The sequence below is a fragment of the Micropterus salmoides genome, unplaced genomic scaffold, assembly GCF_014851395.1.
Source record: "Micropterus salmoides isolate LMB-PRFRI ecotype aquatic unplaced genomic scaffold, ASM1485139v1 Ms_hic_scaffold_8, whole genome shotgun sequence".
Taxonomy (NCBI): domain Eukaryota; kingdom Metazoa; phylum Chordata; class Actinopteri; order Centrarchiformes; family Centrarchidae; genus Micropterus; species Micropterus salmoides.
Genome location: NW_024044570.1, coordinates 20,818,284 through 20,834,225, shown reverse-complemented (window position 1 = coordinate 20,834,225; position 15,942 = coordinate 20,818,284). Strand labels below are relative to the sequence as shown.

Below are 15,942 nucleotides of genomic sequence, written 5' to 3'. Positions count from 1 at the left end.
GATCCTTGCAGATCCAGTCACGGGTCATGTTGTTGATGCAGCATCAATCTTATGTGTCACTTCCTGCAATTAGTGGAACAAACCCAAAAAGCCACTCTCAGACTTTAACTCTACCACCAATGAGTCATACAGTTCCAGGTCTGAAGACTTTAGATTGGGTGTAGTGTTTTTTCTTGGGGAACCCAACACTAATGGTGTTCAGCAGAAATACGTGTGTTGGATCAGCAGACCAAAAGAAAAGCTGATGGGCAGAAAAAAACGTGGTTAAAAAATAATTTACAAGAATACCCGTCACTCAAATTTGAATGTCTCTATTGTATGAGTCATTGTTCTGTTTGACATGATGACAATACCAGAACAATTGCATCAAAATCTTGAATGAAAAGAACAAGTGAGAACGGAGTTTTCCAATCAGACGAGTTTTAAACAAATCCCCAATTTAACCCAGTTATCTAAACCATTCATTTAGATGCAAAAACAAGGGTGAGCCAAAACTGTTCATTATGATTATCCTTTGTTTTGTAATGTGCAGACACATTTAACTTAACAAGTTAAACTAGAAAAGAAAACATAAAGAATGTTTAATAGACAGATTAGGTAATTATTTTAATGCTCATTTGTTTTCTTTTCCAAACAAATGGTTTAAATAACATGGAAAAAATATGGACTTGTTTTGTGTTTGGCCAGTGGTCGGAGACACATGCCATAACTGCAATCCCATGGTTTGCTTAAGGCCTGCAGACTTTACTGCTTTTCATCCCCTGTTGCTCTCCAACCATGTCTCCTGTCTCTTTTGACTGCCAACTATCTAATGTAGGAAAAATAAGAAGTTAGAATAGAACAGAGAAAAAGGGAAGCTGTGCTTGACTCAGTAAAGCTGTGATTAGCAGTTGACCCATATGCCAGCAATGAAGTTTGTAAGTTGTCGTAATTAAAAGAATTGAGGCCCAGAACTACAAAAATAAGACAAAAGTTGTAAAACATAACAATGAAAAAAACTTTTATTATGGACTTCATTCATTCTCTTATTGTGGTTTTTTAACTTATGAAGTCTTCCAAATTACAAATTGAAAAGAGATGTAGAACTTGTCCCTGCTTTTCCTGCGTCTGTAACTTCTTAAGCCAGGCATGTTAAAGGGTACGACCTCGTTCCCATTTACAAGAGTATCCAATTACAAACTCCCCTCTCTATATCGCTATATAGCACACATACGAAGACCTCCCAGTCCGACACATCTCAAAGGAAAACAAACGTTTTTATACTCTGCACTCTCCAAACTGTGGCCATATTGATTCTAACATTACCATCAGATAAACACAAATACCATCAAGTAAAACACACATAATGTATAACTACTCCATAACTCTGGTGTTAGCATCTGGCTTCCTACTGCTGCTCCGGGCAGGAGAAGGCAGAGCTGTCTGTCTCAATTAAGTTGCCAGAGGTGTCACAAAAATAGAAACAAACGGATAAGACTCAGTCAGAACTCACTGGGAGACACTTGGCCATACTGTCATACATACAGTTAAGCTTTGCATTTGTAGGAACTTCTGTCATCCTTCTCACATTGGTATTCATGTGAAAATGCATGTGTGTACTTGTTTGTAATCCAAGATGGAAGAACTAGTTTCAGAATAACAAGTTCATGGATTTGTTTCAAAAGAGCAATTAGGTATTCTCCTGGGTGGCCATTTCTACAGTACATTAATGTGTGTATGCACTATATGAACTTGTGTTTGGCCAAGTATAAAAGTACCGCAAACATATCCACATTACCTTTAATTTAATTATCAATCAGCAGTAAGCCCATTAAGTATATTAATAACTAAATGAAGGGTAATTTAACCCCTAAAAAATTGCATTAGTTTAACTTCAAACCTTCCTGCAGTGATGTAAAAGTGTACCCTAGTGTGTCAGTACACCGGGACATCACTGTTGGGCGAGGTTACATATGCCACATTGCATATTTCTGACCACACCCAACTACAAATTGCAAAATTGTAAAAAACACAAAAAACAGAAACTTTCAACCAGAGAGAGAAGTGAAACACTGCTTTTCAGCCTGGTGTTGAGTTACTCTTTAATGCTGTTGTTTTTTAATGATTTTATATTACTAGGCAGTGAAGAAATTATCTAAATGTACAGGACTATTTGACATCACCAACACTTACTTCATAAACAGACACAGTAAAACACAGATGTGTTTGCTCTCCCCTTTTTCAGCAGCTGTCTCTTTCTGCAGGAAGGATGACATGTTCGGTCTCCTAGTGGAGCCAAAGCAACTGGCCAGATGTGACAGAAAAAAAGGAGCACCCCAGGTCATAACAATACAACACTTTTATTGTGAATATATTATATTTGCACAATAATCAACACCATATTATAAACATTTTTCTTTTCTTTAATTTTCTCTTTTATACAGTAAATAGGATTAGTGTACAAATGTATACAAAATTATTCAGGCTAGTCAAGTTCCACAAAAGAGTAATTTGTGTACAGTATTAAAGCACAATCAGATATCGGAGGGACACGCACATGCCTGCACATAGACACGGGACCCCCAGGGTAAAACACGAATCAACACACGACTTTGATAGACAGGCATAACCTGAACACTCAACACCAGCAGGTCACCATTAAGGCGAGGTGGAAAGAACTCAAATGTAATTTTTAATATAGCTAAAAAAGAAAAACTGCAACACTGATCTTGACTTATGGTACAGTAAGGCAACGCAAAATTACCACTGGTAGTATATTGTCAAAGTTCTCTCCAACAGGCCCTGATGCTGACCATGGGCATAGACAGCATTCAAACACAGAACAAGCTCATCCCATTGCAGCGGTTTGACACTGAGCCTTCAGCATCTGCTTCACAGCACTTATAGAGCAACACAAGGAGGAAACAAGCATAAGGAGAGGAGAACAGCAAGGAGAAGTAAAACAATTAAAACAGTCATTTCGATATGCTGATCTCATTCACAAGTCATCTTGGCTCCTGAGTCTGGTGATCCAGAAACGTAACAGAAACAGGACTAATAAAGAGAAGGCTCAAGTCTGTTTTAGGTTTGTTTTGACCGTGGGGGAAAATTATTTTCTTTCCCATAGTCAAAATCACTGGTTGTTTCTTCTGTTGACTGGGCCACATAAACGAGAATAACTGCAGCAGATTTGGACCCTTTCACAACATATTCACTGGAAGGGCTACCCTCTCTGCTATACTGCAGCAAGCATTAGCATAGAAGCATACATTGCAAGAATACAACTCTGATGCATTGCTTCATTCAGATAACAGACTGTTTGAGCTACTATGTAGGCACTGGGAATTTGATGCTTCAAACTGAAGACAACCAAAGCTGTCAGACCAAGTACAAACATATTTGAAATGGTATTATCCTAATAGATTTAATAGATAATAGATTTACATGGGTGCTTTCTGATCTCACTTATTTCTAAGCGAGGTATCTAAGATATCTATCTATCTAGCTAATGCAGTGACTACGGATGTACACCCACATCTGAGGAATCTCTTAAAATAAACCAGCCTGCAGATTCTCTGTAGTAGGGTTGTGTGTACCTGTGGTCCTTAGTACTGTGTGGAGCTTTGGTGTCAGAGTATTGGTGCTGTCTTTAGCTCTGTACTGACCACATGCTGCTACAATACAACACCTAGTAGCTAGTCACAAAATGCTAGTTGATTTTGAGTACAAAACAAAATTATAGATAAATAGATAGTTACAGTACATTTAAAAAACACTCAGATGAAAGGAATATTCTTCATAGTTGCACTGGTTGCCAAAATAAACAATCATTACAGCATAATGATTCATATGCAATAAATATAATAAGCAACAAACAATATTGACAACTACACAAATCAACGCTGTCAGTGCACATACAGACTTTGAATGATATTTAGTTGGCATAGTGGGAACACTCTTCAAACCTCCGCTAAAGAAATCAGAGAAACAAATGAGGCAGAATTAAAGGGTTTGGTTAGCTCTTACTCTTGCACCATAGGAGAGTATTAAGGAGTATATCATGGAAATGAGTGCAGCTGAGCACAGTAAATGTGTCTCTATTTTTGAAAATGACAAATAGGACATGAATGAGCACCCTTTGGCATTGGAAAATGGAAATGCTGATCAAAATATATTGTTGCAAATATTCTGCATACATTCTGGATGGCATAACTGGAGTGTCCTCTGGCTTCTTGTGAAATGAGATAATGATCAGTGTGTGTGTGTGTGTGTGTGTGTGTGTGTGTGTGTAGGGGTCATGAGTGTTGTAAAGATGTGATGAGCCACAGCAGCAGTAGTTGGAGCCCAATCATTGGCCAAAGACATGGGCTTAGGCAGGTCCCTCCCCCACAATCAGAATCATCTTCCTGTTGGACAAATCAGTTGGCAGTAAATTAGATAAACAGTCTTGTCCTCATCCAGTAGCTCTCCTACAACTACCACCATCATCACTACACCTGCAGCTAACAATTACGAGCAGTTCATGGTCATATTGTATGTTTTCTTGTGGTATCATTTACATTTAGGGCAATTAGCAGATGCTTTTGTCCAAAGCAACAATAAGCACATTTGTGAAAAGAAAGTCAAAAGGCAATAGATCGCTGTCGGTAAAGTAAGGATGTCAATAGATCACGTTTCAAGCACTCAAAATTGGTAGGTTAGCCTTTGCTGGTAGACAATAAAGATATCTAGGCAAAGATAATACACAGTGCTAAGTACTTTTTTGTGTAAGAGGTTTTTAATTTTTTTAATTCTACTATATTATATTATATCATACTGTGTTGTAGCTTATCATATGCCTAATCCTACTTGTCCTATTAAAGGTATAGTTCTATATTTTAGGAAATATCCTTATCCACTTTCTTGCCGAGAATTGGATGAGACTATCAATATCACTCTCATATCTGTCATCTCATATGTCATAAATATAAAGCTGGAGACAGGAGACGGCTAGCTTAGCAAAAAGTCTGGAAACAGGGAGCCTGCCTGACTCTGGTAAGAAAATCCTCCTACCAGCAGCTCTCTCAGGCTCACTAATGAACACATTATATCTCATTTGTTTATTCCCCACAAAAACTGACATGTAAAAATGACAATTTATGGTTTTATGGGGAACATGAGCCTGACTATGCCTGGGCCGGCTGGGTGCTGAATCAAGCTGGCTGTTTCCCCATTTCCAGTCTTTGTACAAGGGAATAAATCTTCTCATTTAACTCTTGGTAAACAAACAAACAAGCAAGCAAACAAGCATAACCCCAAAAGAACAACTCATTTAAATGCTCTGTTATAAAGGTGTTCCAGACGTCTTTCTGCTTTTTTGTGCATGTGTGTGTACGCACATGCACCTGCCTAAGAAAGTGTGTGGCTTTTTTGCATTTGATGGGAGTATTCAGGATATCCGTGCATGCCAAAGTCCTGGGAGAAAGAGGTGGGAGTCTTCTGTATTCAAAGGACAGGAAAGCCATGTGACGCTTCCTCTGTTTACATCAGTCTTCCTATAAGGAGTTGAGCCAGAAGTAATGGGACAGATGGAAAGAGGAAAAGGGACGCGGCCTACTTTTACTCTGTTCATCTACTTCCTCTGCCATTCCTCCCCTTCCCAGCACAGCCTCTCCACAATATAAACATGCAGGCACATGAATTAGTGGCCTGTTATGTGTGTGATCTACGCCTTCAAAACACAATGAAAGGCTGAGTTCACAAAGATATGGGAAATAATTTTTCCAAATATTTAGACGTCTTATAAACTGTTCAAAGTTGGGTGGTGATACAATGATCTCACACATGACTTTCCCACCTTGCTCCTTTGTTTTACTGATTTAGATCAAATGGTGCAATACATTTTCAGTTGCGTTGCACTCCCTGAAACACTGAAAGACCTGCAAAATGCACCCAAATGTGCTTACATATTTCTGAAATAAATTTGGTTGACAAAGCATTTATCAATGCTAAATAAAAAAGATGGCTGCAGATATATTTATACATAGTTTTGTGCTGCTATTATTGAATGATGGTGGTGTAGTGCTATTATATTGAATTCATTTCGAACACTTTCCACTGCCAAGAGTCAATCTGCTCTCCATCTGTTGAAGTAAAAAACAGAAAAAAACAACAAAAAAAAACAAGATGCCAAAAAAAGATGTAGCCATATATTAGGGAGATAGGAATGCAACAGAGAATAAATCTCAACTGTTTATTACAGTTTGTTATTTACTTATTCCAGTGGGCAATTTCTTTTATCAAATTATTTGGAAAAAAAAAACCAAACAAACAACAAAAATGCTAAATGCAACCTAAAATATATAAATATATGGAAATAATGCGTAATTGCATATATATCTATGTGTCTGTGAGAGCGTTATTCAGGTCAATTAGCTTGAGTAAACAACCATAGAATCGTAATGTTTTAAGTCTGGAGTCCATGTGACTGGGAAGCGTGGAGATTGAATGGCAAAGAAATAAATATAAAATTTAAATGACATGGAACCAAATGTCAATGCCATTGTTGGGCCTGATTTGCCCTTGCCAAGCACATTGCGATGGCCAAAGAACAGTAAAGATCATAGTGGTTATTAATAAGTCAGTAATGAAGCTGCTTGAATCTGTGTGAGGACACTGACCATAAACTTAGCACCAGTACAAACAAGACAGTTGTAGGGCACAATGTAGAACCTCTGCTGATTGGGCACAAGGGCTCATCCTACCAGTCAAGAGCAGCAGCCATTGGGATGCAGAATTATAAAACAAGAATGGCAAATGAGTGAAAAAAATCAAGAGACATAAAAACAACAGAGTGTTAATTGCATGCATAAAAAATGCAATAGAAATAATTATATATTATAAAATTGATAAATAAAAAATAAGATGAATGAATAACTCAGGTATGGATCAGAGTGGAAGAGCAGGCAGCCAACAAGTGCTTTGAATCTATGCAGAATGATGATGAAACCCACACAGAAATTGACTGAGGCCAACTGTGAAGCCTCACTAATAGAGCTGTTTCCAGCAATATTCTCTGCACAAAGGCACATGTGGTTGGGCCTTACGTTTTCATTGTTGTCAAAACACACGTCCGGCCCTTTGCGGTATCTGGGATTCTGAGCCAGCTCGCACGGATCTGGACCTTCAGCTGAACAGACACTCTCAGGAAAAAACTATTATCCATCAGCAGTACACTTTTAACAACAACAATTAAATGATGTGCTGACTCTTAATTTCCGTGTCAAAAAGCCCTTGTGACCTCTGATGATGACGACACCTGCACTGTTGCACCAGCAGGAAGCTACATTCAAGACACATCTGTCATACAGATCTATATATATATATTATATACATATTGTACATCCACATAAACACACCCCTGCTCTTAACCTTAATTCAACCTGATGGCAGCATGCAGCCCACATGAATTTAAACAAAGAAATCTAATATGAGGGTAATATGAGACAGGCTTTCATTTCGCTGTGCATCTGGTTTATGGTTTACTGTTCACCCGTGAACATTCAGGGGGGACCTACTGCAAACCTTTAGGTGTGTGTCCTTGTATTGAGAGTTTAAAGCCCCGCTGTCATTAGGGTGATGGATGGAGGGCTAGAAAGTAAAAAGGAAGTGTAACTCTATGTTCGATTTTTACGAGTTGACTGAAAGGATACAGGGTTGTTCAGCCTGTCGTAGTGGTCTGGGGTCACACGACAAACACGTTGCCTTGGCATCAGTGATCAGGAACACTAGGTTGGTGTTTGGCAGCTTCTCGGCACGATACATCCTAGACGCCCACATGGCCACACACACGCACACACACACACTGGTAAACAGTCTATGTAGTATTCATATAGTAATATACCTGCGGTGTAAGAATATCATGCAGCTCCAATTTTAATGCAATAACAAATTATCTACAATAGATTGCGTTTACATATACAATATACTGTATAGACCGCATACACACAAATGTATGTGTGCACTTGTGCACATATACCTCTTCTCTCCTCTTGGGATTGGCTTTTTATGGTAGTCATGAAAGTTTCTTTGTCTACAGTCGTTAACATTGGGGAGTAAAGCACCAGACACGTGGGACTCGTAACAACCAGTAATTACAGCCATATTTAACCCCTTCCGACAGCCCAAATTGACACAAAAGGTGGGTAGAGCAAAGTAAATGTACAGTGGTCTGTGGATGTGTGTATTAGTGAGTTTGAAGTATAGCCAGATAGTGAAGGAAGAACAGATAAAAGAGCTTTTGTGCTTCCCTCTGCAATTCACTGGCAGATCAAGGTAATCTGTGTCTGATCAGAACTCATCTGAAAACAGCTGCCTGAAATCAGGCTGGAAAACAGAAAGAGGCCAGGCAACTAACACTATTCTGGACCCATCCCTGTAGACCATTAAACAGAAGGATGTTCAGGAAGAAGACACAGTAAGGGTGGAAATTCTTTAATAAAGCAAACCCATTTACAGTACAAGTGCACAGGGAGCACAGATTTGTACACACACATGCAAACACGCAGAAACACACATGAGGCAACACCCACACACCTGGAACAGTTTCCACAGTCCAGGACGCCTGAGTAGGATCTTTCATCATTGTCAAAGAAGTACTGAGTTTGCTCTGTGATGCAGCTTTCCTTAAACATGGCATCTGGTATGTCTTCATCTGCAGACTCCACTGGAAATAAGAGACAGGTTAAATAAAGAAAAATGCTGCAAAGGATTGGTGAGAAAGTAGCGGGATTAAATTTGATCAAATGAAGAGACAGGCTGCCAATAAGGGTGATGGTTACATTACACACAATCACAGTTGTTTTTGCTCACCTGCCTCTAGAAGGTTGGGGAACATGAGACCAAAGAAGAGCTGCTGGAGTATCGACCTGGACACAGAGAGAGAAAAACACTATGAGTCACATGGATGAGTCAATAGACCATCTTTAACTTATTTACACTGATCAACCAAAAACTGTTTAATAACAGCCACACATCTGTACAAGGCTAGAGTCACTGGTGATGTAAATGTCATGGGAAGTATCAGTCATTCTATTTTAAGATCAGGTTATATTGCAGTTGGACAGTCATGCAGATAGTGATGCAGTATAATGTTGTGCAACTGCCCTTGTCCTACACTGACCCAGCCAGCTTCATCCCTCAACAACATAGAAGCCCACTGCCATACAAACTCCTACCCTAAAGTACAAATATACTCCCACTCTGAAACGTGGAAGAAACAGAACACTCACCAGGCAGCATTGGAGGCCCACCAGCCAACACTGAGCAGGTCTGCAATGGTAGGCTGGAGAAAGATAAGAAGAGAAAATCATGTAAATTTCTATACAAAGCAGAGAGGGATGGGAAACTGTCAATTCAGTCATGAATCCTGATTTGGCCATTTTATATTACTACTGTGGAAACAACTTAGAGTGATCACAGTTAAAGTGATTGACCACTTATATAGATATGGATCAAAAAATTTGGGACTAAATTTTTTCTATTCAAAAGTTTAAATAATGTGCTTATAGCAGTCAAGTAGCCCTCTTACAGTGTTAAAAAAATCTGAATATTTTATGAATACCTTTGCTCTGGCACCAGTTCGGCATTGATAGCCTACAGTTTATTTTCAGGGCTGTTCAAATTTTGAAAATGCACTGTTGTGCTGTTTTTGTAAACAGCACAACACTGTCTTAGGCTATAGCCTAATTATAATTTTAACTACAGTAAGGAACATTTTAAATAGAGTACTGTACTGTATTGTATTACTGTATAGTGTATTTGAATAATACACAGTACAGTCATTTAATTTGAACATTAATTTGAAACAGCTGTACTGTATTTTGAAACAGTTAAAAAAATTCAGTAAATACCAAAGCTTTCCGTTTCATTACTTTTTATTCTTGTAATAAATATACAAATGCCAGTTAGATGGTAATCTGCATGAAAAATATAATAACCAAAATATAAATATAATTACCCAAAAAATGGTTTATTATAATCACCCGCTTATTAGTGATCAATTTGACCCAGACAGACCGGATAGATCATTAAAAGAGGTGTATCACTGTTTTATGAGTATAGAAATCTAAAATAAATGTAACATAGTTTTGTATCAACATTTTATTGCCAAGTCCCATCCCTACCAGCATGTAGAATAAAGGCTAAGTTACTGTAAATGCATAAATGTGTAAACAATTATCTGAGAGAGAGAGAAGAGAGTGACTGCTGTCTGTTATGAGTATCTCACCACACAGACGGAGCGTGGTCCTGCTGCCGCCTTGCTGTCTCTCTCTGGGTCGCACACAGACTGGTAGTCATAGGTCTTGTTGAAGGAGTACAGGGAGGTGTTGACCAGGTTGATCATCAGCACAGGATCCACCTCACCAAAGAACTGACCTATCTAGACGTGTTCAGATACACACACACGCACACGCACGCACACACACACACACACACACACACACGCGCACACACACACAACAAAAGAGTTAATAAAAGCAGTGTAAGAGTGTTTGCACAAACAAAACAAACAGCTGTGTGCTATTTCCTCTGACATGGCTTTATAGTCTTAGCCATTCACCATTTCACATTAGTGCACAGAAAATGTGCATTTACGAACTGAGGCAGTCAGGATGAGCCCATCAACCGTTTTGTGGCAGCCCAGTAAAGAGATGTCAGTCTCCGTGTGACTCTTCCCACTTCCCTTACACAGTCAGTCATGCGTGTGTTATGTTATGAACCATAAGACCAGTTTAAAGGTGAAGCCTGCGTAACATAGAATGAAGGGCTCCATATATAATCCTGCTAAAACTGGCGAGCATATAACCTGTATGAAAATGTTTGATGAGCTGATATACAAAGATGGTATGTAAATAGGATTGGCTTAGCCCTGATGATGTTTAATGTAACTTTTGTTCTACAACAGCACAAACATTCTGCATGACCCCAACGGACACCAAATGTATCAAAAGAAGTGAAAAGAGATAGAGGGGGTGCTTATTCAAATGCTTGAAGAACATAAACTGTATGCCTGACATTGTGATAGTAGAACAGATCAAAGGCAGCAGATGTCCTGTCTTGACTGACGTGAAATGTTTCCAAACCCACTGTATACCTTCCCACTGACAGACAGGGGCCTATAGAAGCCTGAAAGAGTGGAGTTAACAGAGCAGAGCTGACTTCTTGCGTACACAGGGGACTCCCATCACTACAGCTTCCATAACTGACTAAAACCCATCAGAACCTTCCCTTTGATCCTCTCCAGTGGCTAGACTTTTACTTCACCGGAGACGTGGATCTAGTGCTCTCCTACAGGAGCTTTCAAACTGCTCAGAACTAACAGGCCATTCTCATAACTTAGCTGAGTCATAAGCCCTTTACTTGACCTCTATATGAGATTGATGGATCCCAGTGACAAAGGAAAGAGGAGCCAGGTATGTACAAAGGTAGAGAAAAATTAAAAAACAACATTTGAATGCTCAATTTTCTAACTATGTGACTAAAGATGTTTTATTATATGATGGTTTATCAATTACTGATCTTTTGGAGAAAGACAATGGATAAGTGAAGCATACATGTTCAAGATCAGGTGAAGCAGAAATTTGCTGGTAACTCACCAGGGTGATATACTCATCCTGATTGGACATGAGAAGAAACCCCCCATCGTCCAGGATCACACAGTCTACATGCTGCAGGGTTTAAAAATAAACATTTTAGAAATGCAATCAGTCCAAGTGGTAAAAATGTGGAAATCATCTGCCAATATTTTTAAAAGAGCTACTAATCAAGCTTAAATATATAAATACATTGCAGGTAAAGCTCTTATCATAATGGCTTTCTTGTGTAAGGCTGTTAGTCTGTTAAGACAATAAACAATATGTACCTTATCATTCCTCAGACAGCCACAGATCTCGTCCTTGCACTAAAAGATAAAAAGTGAACCAGACAAGAAATTAGTACACTATTAAATAAAGGTGTCAAAGATAATACATACAATAAAATGCACTTTATTAACACAACTTACATTCAGTTTCAGTGTAGCATTCATGAAAATGTTCATCCAGTATGAGACATTGAGTTTCACTCCCACCACTACAGAAGAAAACACAAACAATGTTGATGAACAGCTATTGAGTCCTTTCATTTCTATTGCATCACAAGAAGCAATCTTTCTGGTATTAGCAAGACTGACCCGCTGGTTTGAGCGTGACTTCGTCAATTGTGAGGTCTACTGCTTTGCTCACCAGAATGCCCAACTCAGAAACAGGCTCCCTGCCCTCTGCTGCAATTGAGAAAGGATACACAAGGGAAGTTAAACAAAAAGCAATTTAACTGAAATCATGTTAAAAAGTACATGGCAGAGAACATTTCAGAATGTGAATCACACTTAAGTGGGAATAATTGCTGCCTATTGTGTGAAAATCTATACATTTTTAGCTGCTTCTAATTTATGTGAGTGGAGCGGAGTCTGTGAAGCCAGTACATGTGTTAATCCAGTCAAGTGTAAGCACGGCTACATTTACACTGACGTTTGCCTGTCCTAAAGTCTGTTAGAGAGATCAGTGGAGATAACAGGAAGTATACAGGGAGGGAGGGAGGGAGGGTGGTGATGTGCGCTGAAAGACGCAGCGGGAAAAGGAGAAGGATAAAGAGAGTGATATCAGAGGCCTGAGTGTGATCTTTGCCAGTAGGTTAGGATGACGTCCAAAGGCAGAGAGCAGGATGGGCCCAGTGCCAGGCCACACGGAAAATACTCATGCACAGAGAAGTGCGCACCCACATACACATATTCAAACCTTTCAGAAACTTACTGTTGAAAGATGGAGCTGTGAAAATATAAACTTCATTGTCCAGGGTCCTTTTGTAGAAGCTGGACTCATATGTCTCAGGATTCTCAGTCCACTCTTCTCCAGCACTGAAAACATTAATATAGTCACGTAATTTTATAAATGGGCCATTATAGACATAAAACACCAAGCAAATGTGTTTGATCTATCAGAACAATTTATATTCTAATCCGCGGCCAAATGTTAGTCATCGAAATCAGCTACACCCAATGCGGTTGATATATGTCAAGGGCATGATCCAGTAAAAGCAATAACTGATTGTATTTCATGTTTTATAGTCAGGAGGAATATGCATTCATCTTCAGTTGGAATGTTATATTCTGACCGAGTGGGACCCACAAGTGTAGTTCAGACAAAAGTAGCAGCAAGGAAATTGAGGGAAATGAGCTGCATTTGGCTGCTGGATCTGTGGATTTGACCCATGTCCTGTTCTGGCCCTGGCAAGCTCTGGGAGTACAGCTGAAAGTGTCTAATCCTCTATGCTCTGGAAAATAACCCAGTGGAGCAGGTGAGTAAAGCAGCCAAAAGCACTCAACCTAAGAGTATTACAGTCTGTATCCATTTTCATTTCACACATTTACACCACCAGATATTTGGGCAAAGCTTGCTGTGCTCTTTCACAACGCCAGAGTGCTAGAAGTAAACTAAGAGGGGAGAGTACCTTCTTGGGTAGACTCTTGTGATTCCTCCATCTGTGGCGACAAACCTGGCCGTTATACCATCCCTGAGAGGATGGAAAACAACAGCCAATCAAACATCACAGTCAATCGCACTGACAAATATTAGGAAAAGTGTTGGACTCTCAGTTCACACTGTGAGACCAAGCTGCAGACACAACACAAATTGTTTTATGCCCACAGTCACTTGTCTTATATGTCCTAATGTTAAACAGATACCCTGTAGTGTGTGTAAGTGTCTATTGAGATTGTTTCAGACAAGTGGGCATACCATGAAAGGAAACACACTGATATTATAATTTTCCTCTCAAAACTGCATGTCTTGGCAGAGCTCAGTGTGGTGGGGTGTGATATGCATTTTGTGCTTTGCTTTCATCATGTTTCACAAGTTAGACATGATCAAATCACCCAGAAGAAAGAAAGAGAGAGAAAGAAAGAAAGAAAGAAAACTCTGGCTCAGTTATTCTGTAAATTGTGCACGAAATAAGCATCAGCTATGGTAGTACAAAGCAACAGAGGACACATGCAACACAGATTTCCATACAAGAAGAAAAACCTTATTTTTCTAACACATTCAGTTAAATAACACAAGATAGAAAAATAGGTTCCATCTTTGCATTGCTTCAAACAGAGAAGGACAGACAGGTTTGGCACTCACACTGTCTGCTCGTTCCAAAGTTTAACTAGTTCAGCTGTCAGACCTGCATCCAGGATCAATCTGCTCACGAGGGACACGTTACCTATGGATTAAAGACAAGATACACGGCATCACAATAACAGTGCTTAGTAGGGAAATATGGCAATGGAAGCAATGACAGTCTATGTTTACAAATCCTATGCATTCAGCCTCACACAGGAAAGTCCTACTTATGTGCCACTGAGCAATGTACTTAACCAAGCATTGTTTTCAGTTAAGTGTGAAATTAAGTGTGAAAGTCAGCATGAAAAAGTGTGTTCTGCCAAATCTTCTCCCTGGACATGGTACTTGTTGAAATCATCCAGCAGAGAGACGTGTTTTTGTAGGTCTTCTCTGAGTGACCATGAGACAGTCAAACAGCAGGAAGTACTTTGAAGGAGGGATTGGATGTTGGAGATTTAGGAGAGAGATGATGCCAAGGTACCGAGTTTTGTCATTACAAGTACTTTTCAGAAAGGAATAATATTAGCACACATAGTCAATACAGCCTTACCCTTGAGTGTCATTTCAAAGACTCCAGTCCAATAGTCAAAAAATGGTGTTCTATGTCTTTTCCTAAACATTCAGCCTTGATGGAAAACATCACAAGGTAAAAGAAAGATGTAAGGCAGAATTCATAAAGTGCTAAGAGAATCTGGCAGCACTTACACTAGGCTACATAATGATGCGATGGCGGATGTTATTGATGTGGGTCTACTGTGTTGAAACATTATAAAAATACAGACATTCAGCTGGTAGACAGATTGATTGGACATTCTTCTTTAAGATTCCAATGTGTGTAAAACACATTAGATATCAATCGAAGAAAAGGAAGTAAACAAATTAAATTAAATAACAAAAAAGTGTCTAAACATGATAAATAAACAATAACATCAATGAAAGTCAATATCATGGTTCCACACAAAAATCTTTCAAATATAACAGTGTGTGTTCACTTGTTTTGTTTGTCATAAGGGTTAATGTATCTATGTAGAAATTGAATACAACCAGAAAAATACCAAGGCTTGGGTAGGACAGAGAATCTTGCCTTTTGTTTTGTCTGTTTTACCAACTACAAGTAAAAGATCTGTCAGGTAACTTAAAGGTTTATTATTATATTTGAAGTGAGTAGCAATGTCTTCAAGGATAATTGTTAAAGAATGTCCAGTCTCGTTCTAAACAAACTTCTCTATGTCCCTCTAAATCACAGATGACAAGGGCCAGTGACAAAATAAATGCCTCAGTGCCACAAAAGGTGCATTTAATATCTATGTCAATACATTTGGAAATGGAGTGGTGAAACTACAAAGTTCCAAAGTTGGACATGTCGGTCGTGTTGAAAGTTTCTCTTCATGAATGCCCGAATGGTGCATCGCTTTTAATGTTGCTGTCACACAGAATTGTGGGACATTATTATTAGCATTATCTCCTTTTTTTTTTTGTAAAGGATGGTCCAGTGTAGGTTATGCTAAAGGACATATGAAAGGAAGCATTGAAGCACATTTCCCCAGCAATTAGAGAATTTGAACATACTTTATCATGGCTGCCACTTAGATACACCCAGGTCATTTCACTCACACAGTAAAGAACCTTACTAAGCAAAAAAACTATCTGACCACAACCCGGGTCTGACTCAAAATAAATTACGTATCATAAGTACTGGACCAACAGCAACAAGAAGGGCATTAATGATAATAATGTATATGGCTTGAACTTGGGTTAAAATGGATCGAGGATACCAAGA

At 39.0% G+C, this 15,942-nt stretch overlaps 1 protein-coding gene across 3 annotated transcripts in view; it reads right to left on the bottom strand.

The window, feature by feature from the left end:
* Positions 1–2,320: 2,320 nt before the first annotated feature.
* Positions 2,321–15,942, bottom strand: part of LOC119894006 (voltage-dependent calcium channel subunit alpha-2/delta-1) — a 74,003-nt gene continuing 60,381 nt past the window's right edge. For all 3 annotated transcript variants that reach the window (XM_038706484.1, XM_038706483.1, XM_038706485.1), the window contains 14 exons: positions 14,181–14,262; positions 13,507–13,569; positions 12,810–12,913; positions 12,191–12,280; positions 12,023–12,090; positions 11,882–11,920; positions 11,616–11,687; positions 10,247–10,399; positions 9,249–9,301; positions 8,830–8,885; positions 8,554–8,683; positions 7,671–7,783; positions 7,065–7,147; positions 2,321–4,385 (listed from right to left, as the gene is read on the bottom strand). In XM_038706484.1, coding sequence (XP_038562412.1) covers positions 4,275–4,385; positions 7,065–7,147; positions 7,671–7,783; positions 8,554–8,683; positions 8,830–8,885; positions 9,249–9,301; positions 10,247–10,399; positions 11,616–11,687; positions 11,882–11,920; positions 12,023–12,090; positions 12,191–12,280; positions 12,810–12,913; positions 13,507–13,569; positions 14,181–14,262 — 1,217 coding nt within the window. In that variant the 3' untranslated portion in view covers positions 2,321–4,274. The remainder of the gene's footprint in view (positions 4,386–7,064; positions 7,148–7,670; positions 7,784–8,553; positions 8,684–8,829; positions 8,886–9,248; positions 9,302–10,246; positions 10,400–11,615; positions 11,688–11,881; positions 11,921–12,022; positions 12,091–12,190; positions 12,281–12,809; positions 12,914–13,506; positions 13,570–14,180; positions 14,263–15,942) is intronic.